This window comes from Pongo pygmaeus, chromosome 18, assembly GCF_028885625.2.
Source record: "Pongo pygmaeus isolate AG05252 chromosome 18, NHGRI_mPonPyg2-v2.0_pri, whole genome shotgun sequence".
Taxonomy (NCBI): domain Eukaryota; kingdom Metazoa; phylum Chordata; class Mammalia; order Primates; family Hominidae; genus Pongo; species Pongo pygmaeus.
In genome coordinates this window covers 86,040,825-86,058,831 of record NC_072391.2, presented here as the reverse complement: position 1 = coordinate 86,058,831, position 18,007 = coordinate 86,040,825, and the positions used below count along the sequence as shown (strand labels likewise).

Genomic DNA, 18,007 nt, shown 5'->3' with positions numbered 1-18,007 from the left:
ACGCCCAGCCATCAAAGTTTCTTATTTTCATCGTAGACCCCAAGCTAAGCTCAGAATCTTTTCTGATCTGTGTTGCAGGGGCTGTGGGGGGCGAGGAGGGTCACGGGGGGTGGAGTCCCTGTGTCCCTTGGGAGGCCACAGGGAGTGGATGGGCCCCAACTGCCTACTCCCTGCAGGCTCCAGGCACGTTTCCTGCCTGCTGAGGCTCTGGCAGCCTGGAAGTTCCAGCTGCCTGGACCGCTCTCCCGCTGCCCAGTGTGGAGTTGGACCTCACTGGACCTTGACCCACTTGTGCGGGGGGAGCTGGAGCCCCCCTTGGGAACCACCTCGGGGTCTGAGCTGGGCCAGGACTGTGTTGCTCTCCCGTATCCTCCAAACAGAGGGCGGTGAGGCTACGTGCCAAGCCTGCAGCCTGGGTGATGAGGGTGGCGACAAACCCTCCGTCCTGTGACGTGTCACCTACCTGCCCTGTGGGGGCCATGTCCATTTTGTGCCCATGTTTTAGGAGAGCGCGTTTTGGAGCAAACACTCAGAGACCTGTCCCCAAAGGCCACGGGCCAAGCGTGGGTGGGGCCAGGCCCTCCGCTGCTCTTTGGGTTTGGAGGGTGAAGAGTCACTGAAACGAAGGAAGATGCCCAGGGAGGGCAAAGTGTAGTGAGCAAGAGACCTTCCCCAGCAGAGTACGGAGAAGAGGCCAAGCAGGACCGGGGGGCGTGACTGTGGGGACAGGCTCTCGGGCGCCGCCCTTCTGGGAGGTGCTGGACGCAGCAGGCTGGCAGCGTGGGGGCCTGTCCGTGGCTGCGAGGTGTCCACCGGGCTGCGTTTTTCCAGGGGACTCTGGGGAGGATCTGCTTCCTCTTCCAGCTGCTCCAGGCACCTACCTTCCTGGGCTTGGGGCCCCTCCCTCCATCTCCAGAGCTGGTGGGGTGGGGTCAGGATCACACCGTGTCTCTGCTGCTCCCTCTCCCCTGCGGTAACCCTGTGGCTTCGTCCCATCTGCCTCCCCGGCTAATCCAGGCCGACCTCCCTGGTTTAAGATCAGCTGTTGGGCAGCCCCCATTTCCTCTGCTGCCTGGATTCACCTCTGCATGTGAGTTCCTGCGTTCACAGATTCTGGGGACTGGGGTGCAGGCATCTTTGGGGTCCATCATTCCGCCAGCTGCAGGTGGAAGGTCGCTCTCTGGCCTCGCGACATCTGGCTGCGAGCATCCCACAGGCTCCCTCCTAGCTCAGGGTGCTGTGGGGTGGGCAATGGTCTTTTTTATTATTTTTTTTGAGACGGAGTCTCACTCTGTCACCCAGGCTGGAGTGCAATGGCACGATCTGGGCTCACTGCAACGTCCGCCTCCCGGGTTCAAGCGATTCTCCCGCCTTGGCCTCCTGAGTAGCTGGGATTACAGGCACCCACCATCATGCCTGGCTAATTTTTGTTTTTGTAGAGACAGGGGTTTTACCATGTTGGCCAGGCTGGTCTTGAACTCCTGACCTCAGGTGATCCACCCGCCTCGGCCAGGACTACAGGTGTGAGCTACCGTGCTTGGCTTTTTTTTTCTTTTTTTGAGTGGGGGTCTTGCTTGGTTGCCCAGGCTGGAGAGCAGTGGCATGATCATGGCTCAGTGCAGCCTCCACCTCCTGGGCTCAAGTGATCCTCCTGCCTTAGCCTCCCAAAGTGCTGAGATTACAGGTGTGAGTCACTGTGCCCAGCGCAGGCACTGATCTTGGATCATGGGGAGAATTCAGGGGTGCAGAGAGGCATTTTGGGGAGGGGCCCAGTACGGCCGAGTGCTGGGAGTCACTGGAGCCCGAGGCCCAAACCCCTCCAGGATGCATGGCTGGGGTGGGTGGGCACCCCCACTCCCGGTCCCCTCTCCTTTGCTCTGTGGAGCCGGTTCTGTCTGTTCCCAGGCCCCTGGCGTTTCGCCGTTTGTTCCGTAAATATTTCATGCCCCGGGCGCAACTGGAAACACTTTCCTTTAATCAGCAGTGGGGGAGGGCAGGCGCCCAGCCAGGCCAGGCGAGGAGCTGGGGTGGGAAGATTTGGAGAGGACCCGGGAGGACTTCCCTGCCTGAGCCTCCTCAGAGTCCCTTCAGAGATGGAGACGCTGCCCAGTTTTCCGGGAGGGAGAGAGGAAAGTGTGAGGCTTGCCCGAGCTGAGTGCCCGGGGCTTTATGATTTGTGCAGCTGCTGGGTTTGGCGTGGCCCTGGTGGAAGGTTTGACGCCATCCGGGCCTTGGTCCCCTTGTAGGCGTCAGCCTGAACCTTGTGGGGCTGGAGGTTGAGCTCAGACTAAGCAGGGAGGAGAGGGGCAGGGGCAGGGGCAGGGGCTGGGGCTGGGGCAGTGGGAACAGAACCTGGTGCTCCAGGTGGGGCTGCAGGCAGAGCCACAGGGGTCGGCTCCCAGAGACCTGCTTGTTATTTAGGGACTCAAGCCCCATCCTGCCTTAGGATAAAACCCACCTCCAAGACTGACCCTGCTGTCTGGAAAGAGACCACCCCCGACATCTTACCATGCTCCCTGCGCGGAGGCCCTGCCACCCTCTCCAGCTTCACTGGTCCCCCTGCTCTGCCAGCCTTGTGTAGTCTCCATCCTCTGTCTCAAAAGCCCCCTCTCGTGGCCCCACCCCGCAGCTCAGCCCTAGCTCAGTCGCTGGTTGGGCCTCATGGCTCAGCCTCAAGGCACCCTGGGTCCCTTGGCTGGTCCCATGCACACCCCACGGATCAGGTTCCAGGGGGCTCCCATGCACACCCCATGGATCAGGTTCTAGGGGGCTCCCATGCACACCCCATGGATCAGGTTCCAGGGGGCTCCCATGCACACCCCATGGATCAGGTTCCAGGGGGCTCCCATGCACACCCGACGGATCAGACTCAGGGCAACTCCACACCCCCCACAGATCAGGCCCAGCCCTTGTCCAGTAGGTGTGGGGATGGTGTCTATGGACCATGCATCAGGACGTTGCCGTGGTGGGGCCCCTGAGCCTTTGCAGGCTGTGCAGGGGTCCAAGGGCTCCGGATCTGGGGGAGGTCCATGCTCTGTCAACCATCCCGTCTGCGATGCCCTGGGGCCTCCCCGCCCCTTCCTGTTTCCTCCAGAGAGCCCTGCAAGCTGGAGGGGGAGCCCCGGCACTTTTTTTTTTTTTTTTTTTTTTTTTTGAGACGCAGTCTCGTTCTGTTGCCCAGGCTGGAGTGCAGTGGCGCGATCTCAACTCACTGCAACCTCCGCCTCCTGGGTTCAAGTGAAAGTGATTCTCCTGCCTCAGCCTCCTGAGTAGCTGAGATTACAGGTGCCCATCACCACGCCTGGCTAATTTTTGTATTTTTAATAGAAACAGGGTTTCACCATGTTGGCCAGGCTGCTCTCAAACTCCTGACCTGAGGTGATGCACCCGCCTCGGCCTCCCAAAGGTGTGAGCCACTGCGCCTGGCCCCCTGCACCTTCTGGGTGGGAAAGGGCCATGCTGAGCCCCTCCCTTGCCATGGACAGGGGTGGCAAGAACAGTCCATTTCCCACGGGCTCCCTCCAGCAGGCTGCGGATGGGCTGGGGCCCACACAGTGGTTCAGGAACAAAGGCTGATGGGCGGCTGCCGGCCAGAGCTGGGCGGGTCCCTGGCCTGAGCCTCCTCTCACTCCCTTTCCCAGGATGGAGAGGCCTCTGTGAGCTGGGCTGTGGCCTATGGGGTGTGTCCTGCCGGGAGGGAGGTGAAGTCGGGGGCGGGAGACCCCACTGGGTCTCCTGGGCTCCTGGAAGAGGCAGCAGTGGGTCCCTGAGGAGGTGGCCTGATCCCCGGCTCAGCCTGGCTTTCCCAGGTTTGCATTTGGGGGTGGGACCTGCACGGGGAGAGTGAGGGGTGGGCGGGGACAGGGGCTTCAGGTGGAGGAACGAGAAAGCCGCCCGACCCCTTGAGGCCACATTGTTTGCGTCAGAGAAGAGGGCCGATGTCAGGGTGCCCCCTCGGCCTCTGTGTGCACGCCCCCCCTCCGCCCCGTGCAGGTCAGCAGGGCCTTGGTGCCTCTGCACGTTCTGGTCCCCTCCGATCTCCAGCAGCATCTCTTCCCGGGGTGCCCCTCGGACTCTCAGCTCCCTAGTCTGATCCAGCCCAGGCAGGGAGCGGTCATGCCACACGGCCAGGAGCAGCCTCCAGGCCCAGCTGTGGCCCCTTCGACCCTGGGGAGGGATCATGGCCCAGCCGTTCTAACATGTCCAGACCAGGATACTCTGGCAGGCCCGAGCACTGAATCAGGAAGGAGGCAGGGAAAGGGGAAGGAGGAAGACAACGGAGAGGCAGTGACATCTGAGATGGAGCCAGAGACGGACATCCTGGACTGACATTGTGCAGGGCAAGGTGGGTGGGCGGGAGCCAGGTGGCCTGGGAGCCCCTCCCTGCCCAGGGGTCTCTGGTCAGGCACTTCCTTCCCGGGCTGCTGGATCGTGTGTGCAGGGAACCCGTCAGCCTGGCTGCTGAAGGGCCCAGATGTCCTCTCAGTGCCCGGGGGTCCTTGACAGCCCCAGCAGGAGCCCCACGTGCCTGTGGGGCAGGCGCCCTGCGGGTCCCTCTCTGTAGGACTCAGAATACCTTCTGCAATGCCACGTGCTCTCCCTGAGTGCCCAGTGCCATGGAGGGCCCCGCTGGCGAGGTCACTTCAATGTCAGGCTAGAGGGTGCAGCGAGCAGGACTCACAGCCCAGGTTCCCGGGCAGGCGTGGCAGAGCCCATTCCCCGGGTCAGTGTTCTCACGTCACCCCACAGTGGCCCTGCTGTACAGAGGCGGGAACGCGGGGCCCCTGCCTGGTGCCCTCCTGCTGCCAGACTTGTGCTCTGCTAAAGAGGGGCTGGCGCGGCAGGTATGAGCCCGGCACAGGGGTTGTGAGCACTGAGAAGCCTGGCACCTATGGGTTCGGGGCAGGGAGGCCCTGGAAGGTCCTGTCCTCCGGGAGCCCTGCACAGCCCCCCCTGGTGGTGGCTCCTGTTCGTGTCGGGGCTGCAGCCTCCCTTCCGGGTCTCTGTTTTCCATTCCTCCTTCCCACTCTCCCTCCTGCTCGTCCCTCCCACCCTCCACAGGTCAGAGGTCATAGCTGCAGGGTCAGCAGGGCAGGGCCTGGGGCAACCCTAGGAAGGTGTGAGTGTGAGAAGCTGGTCCAAACCTGCCTCGGCTGCCTGGTGGTGCGGACAGGGAGTCCTGTGCATCCCTGAGGGCTGCCTCACGGTCAGACTCAGACGTGGGTCATGAGTCTTTACTCCAGAAAGATGGGGCTGAGTGTCCAAGGCCAATCCCGAGTCTGTCACCTAACACCAACTGTGCCCAAAAAACTGAACAGAGTGGACACAGGCCCTGAGTTTGCGCCCCGAGGCCGAGAGAGGGCAGGTGTGGTGGTGACATTCACCACCTTGGACCCAGACCCAGACGCTGCCTGTCCCTGAGCTCCAGGAAGTTGTGAGAAGGGCCTGAGCTGTTCTGCACTTTCTTGTGGCTGGGCGTGGCTGGTGGTGCAGGAGTCGCTGCCCCAGGGTGAGGGCCCGGAGGCTCCTGCCAGAAGGTGCCAGAGTGGAGAGGGAAGCTGTCAACAGCCCTGTCAGGACTCAGAACCTGGTGGGCCAAGGACTTTGGTCCGGATCCCTGCTGGAGGGTGAGCTGTCCACATGCGTGCCGAGAGCAGAGGCGAAGCCAGGGCTCCTGAGTGCCCCCAGCCACAGGCTGCGTCCGCCCAGCCCCTGCCCTGCAGCCGAAGGCCTCCTTGCTGGGGGGCTGAGTCTGGTGGGGCCACAGGCAGCTGGGAGCAGGACAAGGCTGCTGGGCAACCAGATGGTGCTGCTGCTTCCTGCCAGGTGCAGGTACACACAGAGAGAGAGGATGCCAGTCTGGGTCCCGACCTGGCACACAGCAGGTGCCTGAAATGCCAGGGTGGCCATGGGGACTGGGTACCGTGCATAGGGGTGCGACTTCTCCTTGCAGCCCCTCAGTCCCAGGGAGGCGGCTGCCTGCCCCACTTTTCTCCAGAGCCATCATGGCCCTGCTCCCACCCCAGCCACGGCTGCTCAGGGGCGCTCCCCATGCCCTGGTCTCCAGCCAACTGCAGCCCCCACTGGGGTGAGGTGGAGCTTCTCGCCTCTCCTTGTGTTTATTTCCTCTGCTTCCACAACTGAACGGTGACAGGTATTTGCTGGATGAGTGAGCAAACCCCAGGTGGTTTCCTCTGAGCCTGGAAGGCCTTTTCCTGCCTGTGGACCCCAGGCCCATCCTGCTGCCACCCCCAGGAGGGTGCCTGGCTCCTTGTCACAAGAGTGACCCTGGGGAGGCGTGGGGAGTGGGGCTGGCCGGCCTGCCTGATGGGGTCCTGAGTCCATGACGGGCATGCGTCTCAGGCCTCTGGGCTCTGGCCTGGCTGGGGGCTATTGTCCGGCTGAGCGGCCTGGGCTGCAGCCCCTCCCTGTCCCCAGGACCAGCCTCATCCACCCACTCTGCCGCAGGTCACACAGGCCGCCTCTTGCGGGCATTGCTGGGCCTCAGCCTGCTCTTCCTGGTCGCCCATCTCACCCTCCAGATCTGCCTGCACACTGTGCCCCACCTGGACCAGCTCCTGGGACCCAGCTGTGAGTCGCTGAGGGGGCGGGGCAGGGAGAGGGCCCTGCAGTGACCCTGAGTCTCCTGGGGGGGTTGACTCAGCCTGATTTATGTCTGGCCCGGATGGTCCAGGTGAAACGCTCCAGGGATGACCAGGCCATGGTGCTGGCTGGGCAGAGCCTGACCTGGGTTCCCGTCTTTCTTTGCAGGCAGCCGCTGGGAGACCCTCTCGCGACACATAGGGGTCACAAGGTAAGACCATTCCCCCCGCCCCCAACCAGCAAGACTTCCTTGGGGATTTCAGGCCCCAGGAAGTAGGGGGACCCAGGAGGGACAGAGGGGGACCTGGAGACTCATTCACACTCCCACCCACACCTGGAGACCCATCCACGCTCTCACCCGCACCTGGAGACCCATCCACACTCCCACCCGCACCTGTCCTCCTGGTCTTACCGCAGCTGCTCCCTGCTCTCTGCAGGCTGGACCTGAAGGACATCCCCAACACCATCCGGCTGGTGGCCCCTGACCTGGGCATCCTGGTGGTCTCCTCTGTCTGCCTCGGCCTCTGCAGGCGCCTCGCGAGGAACACCCGGCAGAGCCCACATCCACGGGAGCTGGTGAGGGCAGCTGCGTCACCCACGTGTCAGGGAGGTCATTCGAGAGCTGTGGTCTCAGCCATTTTGAGGGTTATTTTAATCTTTTTAAAACAGATGTAGACTTTTTAGTTGTAAGTTGGTGTTAAAGAGGGGAGAAAGTCCCAAGTCCCACCCCGGGCCCAGCCTGCAGTTCCATCTGTTCAGACCTGTTTCTACCCGGGCTCTGCTTCTAGTCGGAAACCTCCTCATCCCGAGATGGCATCTGTGTCCTTAGAAACTCTTCACGGGATTATTTGGGGCCACACAGTGGTGGAAACCTACAGTGCTGGGCAGTGGGTCTGGCTGGAGAGCCACTGCAGACGGGCTGAGAAGGGGCGGCCCCAGCAGACCCCATGCACTTACAGGCAAACAGGCTGTCGGCCCAGGGCCCCAGGAGCGACGGGCCTGAAGCAGGGCCTCTGTCCTCGGAGTGGGAGGCAGAGTGAACTTTAGCTGCTATGAGACTTGGAGGTCTGGCCCCAGGAATCTCTGAGCTACGGCCGCCTCCCACGGGCAGGGTGTGAGCTGGGGCCTGCGACACCCGACGTTGACTGCTCAACCCCTCTCATCCCTGCCTGGGCCCATGCTTGCCATCCCCAGGCTCAACCAGGATTTATGGCCACCTGGGTGTCCTGGCCCACGAACTCCCTGCCCCGGGCACCCAGCCTCCTCCCACCTCACCCTCCCAGTGCCCGCTCGTCAGACAGCTGATGCTTGCCACGCACATGGGCCTCAACTTCCAGAGGAGTTCTGAGAGGGAAAGGGGCTCCCCAAGCCACACAGTAGGTCGAGTACACCTGCTCAGCCTGCAGAGCCAGCCTGCCCTCCTGCCTGTCCTGTTCCCACCCCATGGGGCAAGGCTGGCACCCGTATTTCAGAAGCGGGAACGGGGACCTGGAGGTCAAGTAGCTTTTCCGGCCATTTGATGGGGTCCAGCCCTTGTGAGGACTGTGCTGCTGCCTGTCCTCCAAGAGACCCGCCACTCCCTCGTCAGCCCCTCCATCATGGGGCACGAGCTTCCTGGAGTTTGGCTGCTGGGAAGGGGCTGGGTGGCTGGACTCTGGTCATCTTCGTCTTGGTGTGATGGGAGCCTGAGTGCAGCTGCGCCCTGGGCGGCCAGCGTGGACAGACTTCAGAGTGAGGTGGGGGCACCAGGCACCTGCAGGATACCGTTCCGAAACCCGGATCTGGAAGCCCCATGACCCGGCCTGGCAGGGCCCCCGGGCGACCCTCACTCCCACATAAGGGCAACACACACGTGTGTGCAGGCATGCAGCGGAGTGTGCCAGCCAGCCCGAGGGGCGCTGGCCACTGGAGGAGGTGAGAGGCGTCTGCACTGTGGCTGCAGATGGGGCCCAAGTCAGGGCCGGGCCTGCCCCTCAGTGGCCTCACACCCCAAGTCAGGGCTGGGCCTGCCCCTTGGTGGCCTCACACCTGTTCTCCCACAGCAGCTGCCTCTGTTCTTTCCACTCCCAGAAACGCTCATTTTTCACGGCTCTGCTCAGATTTCCCAGGGCCAGGGCCAGGCTGTGGGCGGGGTGAGCGATGGCGCCCTGCGTTCTGATCCAGCCTCGCCCCCAGCTGCTGTGTGGTCTCTGAGAGGGGTGGGCTCAGGGCCCGGGCCTCTCCTGCCCTGATCTCCCTGTTACCCTGGCCTCGGAGCCTCCCAGCAGCCCCTGCAGCCCTGGAGGCCTGTGAGGACAGGACTGGTCTGGCTCATCTGTCCCGTCAAGCCCCCATCCCGTGTGACAGAAGGGGAATAGGCTCCGAGAGGCTGTGAGTTGCCTCGGCCTGCACAGCGCGGAGACTGTCAGAGCTGGGATGGGGCCTATCGTCCATCCCCACAGCCTGCGCTCTCAGCCCGGGCACCTGCGCCTCAGCCACCAGGAGAGCCCCCGAGTCACAGATGGGGACACTGGGCTGCTGGCAGCCAGGCCAGAGCCAGGGCATCTGACGACAGCCGTGTTCTTTCCACCACACCCTGGCTTTCCCCGGTGTTTGGGAAATGGCTCAGTTCTGGGAAATCTTTAGTCAGGTCCAGGGAAAACAGGCCTGGCAGGTCTCTCTCCCCCAACCCCAGGCCGGCCTGTCACTTCTTCTAGGCAGCTGGCTACCTCTGTCCCCCCAGAGGCTCGAGGGGGGCAAGAGTACCACCCCTATCTTCCAAGCACAGCCACCCAGAAGGCTGGCAGGGGTACACAGGAGACCCTGCAGCCTGGCCATGTCCCTCAGGCCCCCTTGGTCTCGAGACCCCCCGGGGGTATAGACAGGGCCCCGCTGCTCCCTGGGTGCGTGGTTCGGGGAGATGAGGTGCTATAGGGACAGGCTGCGATCTGTCTATACCTGGAAAGGTCATCACGTGCCTGGGCTTGGCAGGACAGACCCTGGGTCTTCGGCCAGGGTGGGAGCTGCTACCAGGAAGGCCTGCAGGGCCTGTGAGCTTGAGTGAGGAAGTAGGAAGGTGTCAGGCAGACCTCAGGGATGGCTGGGGCTTGTGCTCAGGGAGGCTGTCTTGTGGGCCTCAGAGGAGCAGCTGTGGATGTGGCCACCTCCCACTCCTGACTGGGCAGGTGTGGGCTGGAGAGGTGGCCTCAGTGCGATACACCTGACCTTGCCCCTGCCCGTGACCTTGGCAGGATGACGACGAGAGGGATGTGGATGCCAGCCCCCCGGCAGGGCTGCAGGAAGCAGCAACGCTGGCCCCTACACGGAGGTCACGGCTGGCCGCTCGTTTCCGAGTCACAGCCCATTGGCTGCTGGTGGCAGCTGGGCGGGTCCTGGTCGTAACACTGCTTGCACTGGCAGGTACGCACCGAGGCAGGGGGCACTGGCAGTCACACTGGGAGGGGTCTTGGAGTTCCCTGATGACTGTGGAGACAGCGGGACACACGGCACAGGCCAGGTACAACCCTGTGTGCCCCTGCCCTGCCCCGCAGGCATCGCCCACCCCTCGGCCCTCTCCAGTGTCTACCTGCTGGTGTTCCTGGCCATCTGCACCTGGTGGGCCTGCCACTTTCCCATCAGCACTCGGGGCTTCAGCAGACTCTGCGTCGCGGTGGGGTGCTTCGGCGCCGGCCATCTCATCTGCCTCTACTGCTACCAGACGCCCTTGGCACAGGCTCTGCTCCCGCCTGCCGGCATCTGGGCTAGGTAACGGCTTGCCACACAGCCCCTTTTTCCTCCTACAACGGTCCTGCCCACCTGGCCCGTCTAGCCCCTGTGGCCCCACTGCCTCCGGGGTGGTGGGCCGTGACGGGTCTTCTCTGGACAGGGTGCTGGGTCTCAAGGACTTCGTGGGTCCCACCAACTGCTCCAGCCCCCACGCGCTGGTCCTCAACACCAGCCTGGACTGGCCTGTGTATGCCAGCCCCGGTGTCCTGCTGCTGCTGTGCTACGCCACGGCCTCTCTGCGCAAGCTCCGTGCGTACCGCCCCTCCGGCCAGGTGAGCACCTGCCACCCATGGGGGGTGGGCTGAGGCCAGGCCATGGGGCTGGTCTCAGGACCTCCTGCCTCTGGGTGGGGTGTGGAGCTGGTCTGGGCTCAAGACGCTGGTCTCTGCAGAGGAAGGAGGCGGCAAAGGGGGACGAGGCTCGGGAGCTGGAGCTAGCAGAGCTGGACCAGTGGCCCCAGGATCGGGAGGCTGACCAGGTGAGCAGCCAGGCAGGTGGAGGCGCCAGCGTGGGGGGCGCTGGGCCAGCCCCTGCATGGCTCACCGCTGCTTGCCCACAGCACGTGGTGCCCACAGCACCCGACACCGAGGCTGATAACTGCATCGTGCACGAGCTGACTGGCCAGAGCTCCCTCCGGCAGCGGCCTGGTAAGTACCGCACTGTCCAAGGTACGGCTGGGTTGGGGGGAGATGCCGGTGCTGCCCCCTGGTGGCCGCCTGGCGCTCTCGCATGCTCGCGCCGCACCTCTGCCTGCCGCCCCCTCGGGCGCCCAGGACATCCACGGGTCGGTGTCACTGACCCCCGAGACCCCCGGGGCAGCCGAGTGGCCATGTCACTGACCGACCCCCGAGACCCCCAGGGCAGCTGAGTGGCCGCGTCGTTGATCCCCAAGACCCCATGGGGGGCCTCCAGGTCCCCCAACCCCTCCCCAGAGAACGTGGCTATGCTGTCTTGGGCTGTTAGCTCTGGGAGCTGCTCCAGGTGGCCCAGTGGCCCCAGGAGGCTGCTCCTCCAGGGCAGGGGCTGGCCTGGGAACTCTGTGTTGGCCATGTCGCCTTGGGAGGGCCTGGGGGCTCTTTCTGGCTACTTTCTTTCTTCACCCTAACCCTTGATTTTCCATTTTGCAATGTGTTTCTGAATGAAGCAAATGAAGCCAGGGCCCTGGGGTGGGGGTCCTAAGAGTCTTCAGGTGCGCAGAGCTGCAAAGGTGGTCAGGGCCACCTTGTGCGCCCCACCCTTTCAAGGAAACTGAGGCCCAGAGAACGGCAGGTGCTGGCAGGGCGATCCCTGACGCTCTGGGACGGTGTCAGCCCAACCGCTGGAGCCCATGTGTTCTGCCCATAGCCCACCATGGCCACCGGGGGCCCGTCCCTCCTGCTGTGCTTGCCCAGGGCCCAGATTTTAGCGCATAGTCAGGGTGGGGGGGCCTGGAAATCACCCTGCCGGAGCTGACCTCTGTCCCCACCTGCAGTGCGGCCCAAGCAGGCTGAGCCCAGGGAGGCGTCCCCGCTCCACAGCCTGGGCCACCTCATCATGGACCAGAGCTATGTGTGCGCGCTCATCGCCATGATGGTAGGCGGCTGTGGGGGTTGGGGTGGGATGTGGCGGGGGAGGGTGGCTGGGCAGCCCCCTCTGCCGCGCAGGAGTGGGGCATCGCCTCGGTGGGGTGCGCTGGGCAGCTATGCAGCCCTCTCTGCCGCGCAGGTGTGGAGCATCACCTACCACAGCTGGCTGACCTTCGTGCTGCTGCTCTGGGCCTGCCTCATCTGGATGGTGCGCAGCCGCCACCAACTGGCCATGCTGTGCTCGCCCTGCATCCTGCTGTACGGGATGACGCTGTGCTGTCTACGCTACGTGTGGGCCATGGACCTGCGCCCTGAGCTGCCCACCACCCTGGGCCCCGTCAGCCTGCGCCAGCTGGGGCTGGAGCACACCCGCTACCCCTGCCTGGACCTTGGTGCCATGGTGAGCGTGCACCACCACATCCGGGGGTGCCCGGGTGCGCGGACCTGTTAGGATTGTCGTCCTGTTCAATGTCCACTTGCCCGGGGGAGTGGCAGCGCCAGGAAGGCAGATCTGTGTCTGTCTGTCCCCTTCTGCCCACCCAGGGCCAGCTCAGAGTAGCTTCTCAGTGAGCGTTTGTTGAGTGAATAAACAGACAACCTTGTGTTGGCACGGGCACCACCCCTGTGCCCCGACTTGTGTGTGAGCGTGGGCTCTGTCTGTTGGCATGGGCACCACCCCTGTGCCCCAACACTGTGTGAGCGTGGGCTCTGCCCATTGGCACAGGCACCACCCCTGCGCCCGACAGTGTGAGCGTGGGCTCTGCCCATTGGCACAGGCACCACCCCTGCGCCTCTGACACTGTGTGTGAGCATGGGCTCTGCCTGTTGACACAGGCACCATCCCTGCGCCCCTGACAGTGTGTGTGAGTGTGGGCTCTGCCCATTGGCACCATGCACAGCCCTGGGTCTCAGTGACAAGCTGTGCAGGCCATGTGTTCACAGGGTGCCTGCGTGTTCATGTGAGACGGGTGCCAGCATCGTGTCTGAACACCTGTTTGCAGGCCAGTGGGTGTGTCTCATCTTGTGAGACTCGTGAGCCTGCGTGTGCCAACATGTGCACCTGTGAGCTTGTGTGTATATGTGAGCACGCATGTGGGCAAATGTGCACTCCAGCATGTGGATGTGTGTGCAGGTACGTGCATGGATCTGTGCCCACGTGAACTAGTGAATCCGTGTGTGACTCTGCGTGTGAGTGAGAGTGAACCCATGCACTCATCCGTGGATGTGAGAGCGTGTGCTTGTGTGCCTCTGGATGGGTGTGAGCAAGAGGGTGTTTGGTGCCTGTGGGGAGGCTGCAGTGGATGGGCTGGTGCCAGCCGCCTCCCTGAGAGCTCTTGCCCCCGGCTATAGGAGGGTGCTGGGTCCCCCGGCTGTGGGAGGGGTGCTGGGCCCCCCGGCTGACTGTGACACCCCGCGCTTGTCACAGTTGCTCTACACCCTGACGTTCTGGCTCCTGCTGCGCCAGTTTGTGAAAGAGAAGCTGCTGAAGTGGGCAGAGTCTCCAGCTGCGCTGATGGAGGTCACCGTGGCAGACACAGGTGAGTAGTGGGCCAGAGGCGGGGGTTGTCCTCCTGCCTGCCCGCCCTGATGCCATCGCCTGCCCCTAGCTTGGCCCACAGAGCCCACGCGGACGCAGACGCTGTTGCAGAGCCTGGGGGAGCTGGTGAAGGGCGTGTATGCCAAGTTCTGGATCTATGTGTGTGCTGGCATGTTCATTGTGGTCAGCTTTGCCGGCCGCCTCGTGGTCTACAAGATTGTCTACATGTTCCTCTTCCTGCTCTGCCTCACCCTCTTCCAGGTGACTGGCGGGCCAGGGTGGGGGCTGGGGCACGGACCCTCCCCGTGGTCCTCACCACCCCCACCTCACCCGGCAGGTGTACTACAGCCTGTGGCGGAAGCTCCTCAAGGCCTTCTGGTGGCTCGTGGTGGCCTACACCATGCTGGTCCTCATCGCCGTCTACACCTTCCAGTTCCAGGACTTCCCTGCATACTGGCGCAACCTCACCGGCTTCACCAACGAGCAGTGAGTCCAGGCTGGGGCAGTGGGGCAGGGGCGCTGACACCCCGTGCACTTCTGCAGGGCTGCAGCGGCTCCGCCGGGGGCCAGGCTGGTGCTGATTCTGCCCCTCCGCAGGCTGGGGGACCTGGGCCTGGAGCAGTTCAGCGTGTCCGAGCTCTTCTCCAGCATCCTGGTGCCCGGCTTCTTCCTGCTGGCCTGCATCCTGCAGCTGCACTACTTTCACCGGCCCTTTATGCAGCTCACCGACATGGAGCACGTGTCCCCGCCTGGCACGCGCCTCCCGCGCTGGGCTCACAGGTGCGGCCCCGCCCTCCCTGTCCGGCCCTGGAGAGGTGCAGCCTCCTGGGCCAGGGAGGGAGCCAGGCGGGAGTTGGACAGGAGCCACATCCTCCACCTTCAGATCCCGATGGGCATTTGCTCATACCAAGGGGATGGCAGTAGCGTGGAGGTTGCAGGGACAGTGGGCACGAGTTGCGACACAGCTGTGCACCTGACCTGGCAGCAGAAGCGGTGCAGACAGGGCTTCTTCCAGCCCCAGGAAATGAGAGGGGCAGGAACCCAGCTGGGAGATGACATTTTCGGACCCTCTCCCAGGCAGGATACAGTGAGCGGGACCCCACTGCTGCAGGAGGAGCAGCAGCAGCAGCAGCAGGAGGAGGAGGAGGAGGACTCCAGGGACGAGGGGCTGGGTGTGGCCACTCCCCACCAGGCCATGCAGGTACCTGAAGGTGAGTCGGGCGGGCAGAGCACAGCTGCCACCCAGTCTGCTGTGCCATGTCCCAGCTGGGGGGGCGTTGACAGAGTCCCCTCTGAGCTCCAGAGCCTCTTCCTCACAGGGGACCCGGGAATCCCCATTTCTGCCCTGCACTGACCTTCACACCATCACAGGTGCAGCCAAGTGGGGCCTGGTGGCCGAGCGGCTGCTGGAGCTGGCAGCCGGCTTCTCGGACGTCCTCTCACGCGTGCAGGTGTTCCTGCGGCGGCTGCTGGAGCTTCACGTCTTCAAGCTGGTGGCCCTGTACACCGTCTGGGTGGCCCTGAAGGAGGTGAGTGTGGCAGGCAACTCAGCTTCCCATCTGGGGTGGGGTCGCTCTGGCCTGCCCGGCTGGCCTCCCCAAGCCCGGCCCCACATGCCCGCTGCCCTCAGGTGTCGGTGATGAACCTGCTGCTGGTGGTGCTGTGGGCCTTCGCCCTGCCCTACCCACGCTTCCGACCCATGGCCTCCTGCCTGTCCACTGTGTGGACCTGCGTCATCATCGTGTGTAAGATGCTGTACCAGCTCAAGGTTGTCAACCCCCAGGAGTATTCCAGCAACTGCACCGAGGTACTGGCCCCCGCGGGCTGGGACAGGAAGAAGCTCCAGGCAACTGTGTTCGCAGTCCCACCCTCTCGGGGCAGCTGCCTCAGTGCAGTGGGGCCAGCAATGGAGGTGGAGGACCCTCCCCTGGGGGGGCCAAGGGGAGTTCCTGGAGGAAGCATCCTTTTACCTCAACTGTGGACCAGGGGCCCACTCCTTGCACACAAGGGTGTCCCGCAGTGAGGACAGGAGGGCCCCACCCCAGGCCTGGGCAGGGGGAGACAGTCAGGCATCTCTGCCTGGGACTTTCTCACACATCCCTTCTTCTCCCTGGACCTCTCTTCACTCCCCTAGCCCCTGCCTGTGGTCTCCCTGTTTCTCAAACACCTGGTCCCCTTCCCCGTGAAGATGGCTCCAAGGCTGGCAGCCCCCGTGTCCCTGGCTGGGGGAGCGGTGGACCTGCCCCAGAGCTGTGGCTGTGGTGGGCTCCAGGCAGGGCCGGGGGGCACTGTGGCCTGGGAGGGGGCACTGATGCCCGGCCTCTTGCCAGCCCTCCCCCAACAGCACCAACTTGCTGCCCACGGAGATCAGCCAGTCCCTGCTGTACCGGGGGCCCGTGGACCCTGCCAACTGGTTTGGGGTGCGGAAAGGGTTCCCCAACCTGGGCTACATCCAGGTGAGTGAGGGGCTGGTGGGCGGCTGGGCAGGCGAGTAGCCGGCTGCCCCCTGACCCTTGCCCTCCGCAGAACCACCTGCAGGTCCTGCTGCTGCTGGTATTCGAGGCCATCGTGTACCGGCGCCAGGAGCACTACCGCCGGCAGCACCAGCTGGCCCCGCTGCCTGCCCAGGTTGTGTTTGCCAGCGGCACCCGCCAGCAGCTGGACCAGGATCTGCTCGGCTGCCTCAAGTACTTCATCAACTTCTTCTTCTACAAATTCGGGCTGGAGGTGAGGCAAGGACATTGCCTACCCCTGGGGCAGGGCTTGGCCGTTGGGAGGGAGGGACGGCTGCACCGTGCAGGTGCCGCGAGCCTGGCCCCACCTGGGTCTGCCTGGGCCACAGCGGGTAGGGGACCCAGGGCCCGGCAAGGCTTCCCCGGACTCCTGTGGTGTGTCGGTGCTGACAACAGGCAGAGAGCCAAGTTAGATCCACTCTACCGTACAGCCCACCTCCTGGAGCCTCAGTTTCCCCTGCACGATGGCAACTGCCAGCCACTCCTGCCCTCTTGACAGCGCTGCTGGCCCTGTCCTTGCTTGATGCCCACAGCCTCCAGGCAGGGCTGCTGCAAGCCTGAGGCCTGCTGGGTGGGATGAGAAAGTCCCTCTCCCCCCAGACTCAGTGCATCCCCACGCCCCACCCTCTCGCCTCCCCAGATCTGCTTCCTGATGGCCGTGAACGTGATCGGGCAGCGCATGAACTTTATGGTGACCCTGCACGGCTGCTGGCTGGTGGCCATCCTCACCCGCAGGCGCCGCCAGGCCATCGCCCGCCTCTGGCCCAACTACTGCCTGTTCCTGGCGCTGTTCCTGCTGTACCAGTACCTGCTGTGCCTGGGGATGCCCCCGGCCCTGTGCATCGGTGAGGGGCATGTGGCTTGGGTGGGCGTGTGCTTTGTGGCTTTGTGGACGCCTGTGGGGGTGTTTCCCACCTGCCCCGGGCTCCTGTCCACCCTCCTAGACTTAGCCTCGGCCTCTTCCAGTCCCTCCTGCCTGCTCCACATCCTACTCAGGCGCCATCACCTGCGTCCTGTCTCTCGGGGGCGGCCTGGCCCCCTCCAGGCTGTGCTGTTCTCTTTTCCTTTTTTGCCCAGTATTCTATCTTGAAATATTTCAAACCTTCAGGAAAGTTGTGAGTCACACAAGGAGCGCTGCGTCCTCTCCAGGCCTCGCGCGGGTTGGCCGTGATGCCTCACACCCAAGTGCTGCCTTGAGCATGCGTCTCTTGGGGGTGTCTGAGCCCACAGCCCCACAATCGTGGTCCCGTCTCCTGGCAGTGCCATCGTCAAACGTGTCCTCTTCATTCAAACAGCCCGGGCCTCAGCACCCTTCTTTGTGGCCGTTTGGTTTTCAGATAGGATCTGGTCTGATGTTTGCTCTAGTCTCTTGTCTTGGGTCTAAGCCGCCCCCGCCTCTCCTGTCTCTTGGGAAGTTCCGGAGGGAGGCCGGCAGTGTTGCTGACACCCTGAGACTGGATTTGCGTGGCTGTCCTGGTGCTGAGGGTCTGCTCAAGGCACACAGCACCCTGCGGTCTGAGATGGGGAGTCACATTTGTGCATGCGGCCAGCTCAGGGGCGTCCCACCTGCCCCACAGTGGCACCCAGCCTGTTGGCACTGGTGGGCTGTGTGGGGTCAGCCTTGTGGTTTCATGAAACAGACTTTCTTTCTATTGTCCCTGTGTGTCTGTCAGCTGGGATTCCCATCAAGGAGAGCTGCCATTTATCACTGGCTGCTTTCCGAGAATTCTGTCATCCACAGACCCTGGGCCTCCCCGCTGCTGAGTGGGTCCTGGCCCCTCTGGCCACACACTGTTACATCATCTCCCCTTATTTGGCTGGGCATGGTGGTTCACACCTGTGATCCCAGCACTTTGGGAGGCTGAGGCAGGAGCATCCCTTGAGGCCAGGAGTTTGAAACCACTCTGGTCAACATTAGCAAGAAGCCTTTTTTTTTTTTTTTTTGAGATAGAGTCTTGCTCCATCACCCAGGCTGGAGTGCAGTGGCACAATCTCGGCTCACTGCAGCCTCCGCCTCCCCGGTT

At 63.5% G+C, this 18,007-nt stretch overlaps 2 protein-coding genes across 3 annotated transcripts in view; one reads left to right on the top strand and one right to left on the bottom strand.

The window, feature by feature from the left end:
* Nucleotides 1-18,007, top strand: part of PIEZO1 (piezo type mechanosensitive ion channel component 1 (Er blood group)) — a 69,115-nt gene that overhangs the window by 36,860 nt on the left and 14,248 nt on the right. For both annotated transcript variants that reach the window (XM_054453027.2, XM_054453026.2), the window contains exons 3-22: nucleotides 6,469-6,591; nucleotides 6,772-6,814; nucleotides 7,041-7,179; nucleotides 9,834-10,002; nucleotides 10,134-10,347; nucleotides 10,469-10,640; nucleotides 10,760-10,846; nucleotides 10,928-11,015; nucleotides 11,840-11,940; nucleotides 12,073-12,333; nucleotides 13,360-13,471; nucleotides 13,541-13,731; nucleotides 13,808-13,956; nucleotides 14,068-14,250; nucleotides 14,548-14,681; nucleotides 14,842-14,999; nucleotides 15,101-15,277; nucleotides 15,801-15,926; nucleotides 15,997-16,197; nucleotides 16,624-16,828. In XM_054453027.2, coding sequence (XP_054309002.1) covers nucleotides 6,469-6,591; nucleotides 6,772-6,814; nucleotides 7,041-7,179; nucleotides 9,834-10,002; nucleotides 10,134-10,347; nucleotides 10,469-10,640; nucleotides 10,760-10,846; nucleotides 10,928-11,015; nucleotides 11,840-11,940; nucleotides 12,073-12,333; nucleotides 13,360-13,471; nucleotides 13,541-13,731; nucleotides 13,808-13,956; nucleotides 14,068-14,250; nucleotides 14,548-14,681; nucleotides 14,842-14,999; nucleotides 15,101-15,277; nucleotides 15,801-15,926; nucleotides 15,997-16,197; nucleotides 16,624-16,828 — 3,033 coding nt within the window. The remainder of the gene's footprint in view (nucleotides 1-6,468; nucleotides 6,592-6,771; nucleotides 6,815-7,040; nucleotides 7,180-9,833; nucleotides 10,003-10,133; nucleotides 10,348-10,468; nucleotides 10,641-10,759; nucleotides 10,847-10,927; nucleotides 11,016-11,839; nucleotides 11,941-12,072; nucleotides 12,334-13,359; nucleotides 13,472-13,540; nucleotides 13,732-13,807; nucleotides 13,957-14,067; nucleotides 14,251-14,547; nucleotides 14,682-14,841; nucleotides 15,000-15,100; nucleotides 15,278-15,800; nucleotides 15,927-15,996; nucleotides 16,198-16,623; nucleotides 16,829-18,007) is intronic.
* LOC129015305 (uncharacterized) lies at nucleotides 4,022-6,473 on the bottom strand. The gene has a single exon (XM_054453030.2). It carries the CDS (start codon nucleotides 6,236-6,238, stop codon nucleotides 5,381-5,383), a length of 858 nt encoding a protein of 285 aa, XP_054309005.1. The 5' UTR covers nucleotides 6,239-6,473; the 3' UTR covers nucleotides 4,022-5,380.

What these genes read in the sequence shown, in the direction of transcription:
- LOC129015305 (XM_054453030.2), bottom strand. Translation starts at nt 6,238, where the DNA reads ATGGGCCTGGGGTCCACAGGCAGGAAAAGGCCTTCCAGGCTCAGAGGA.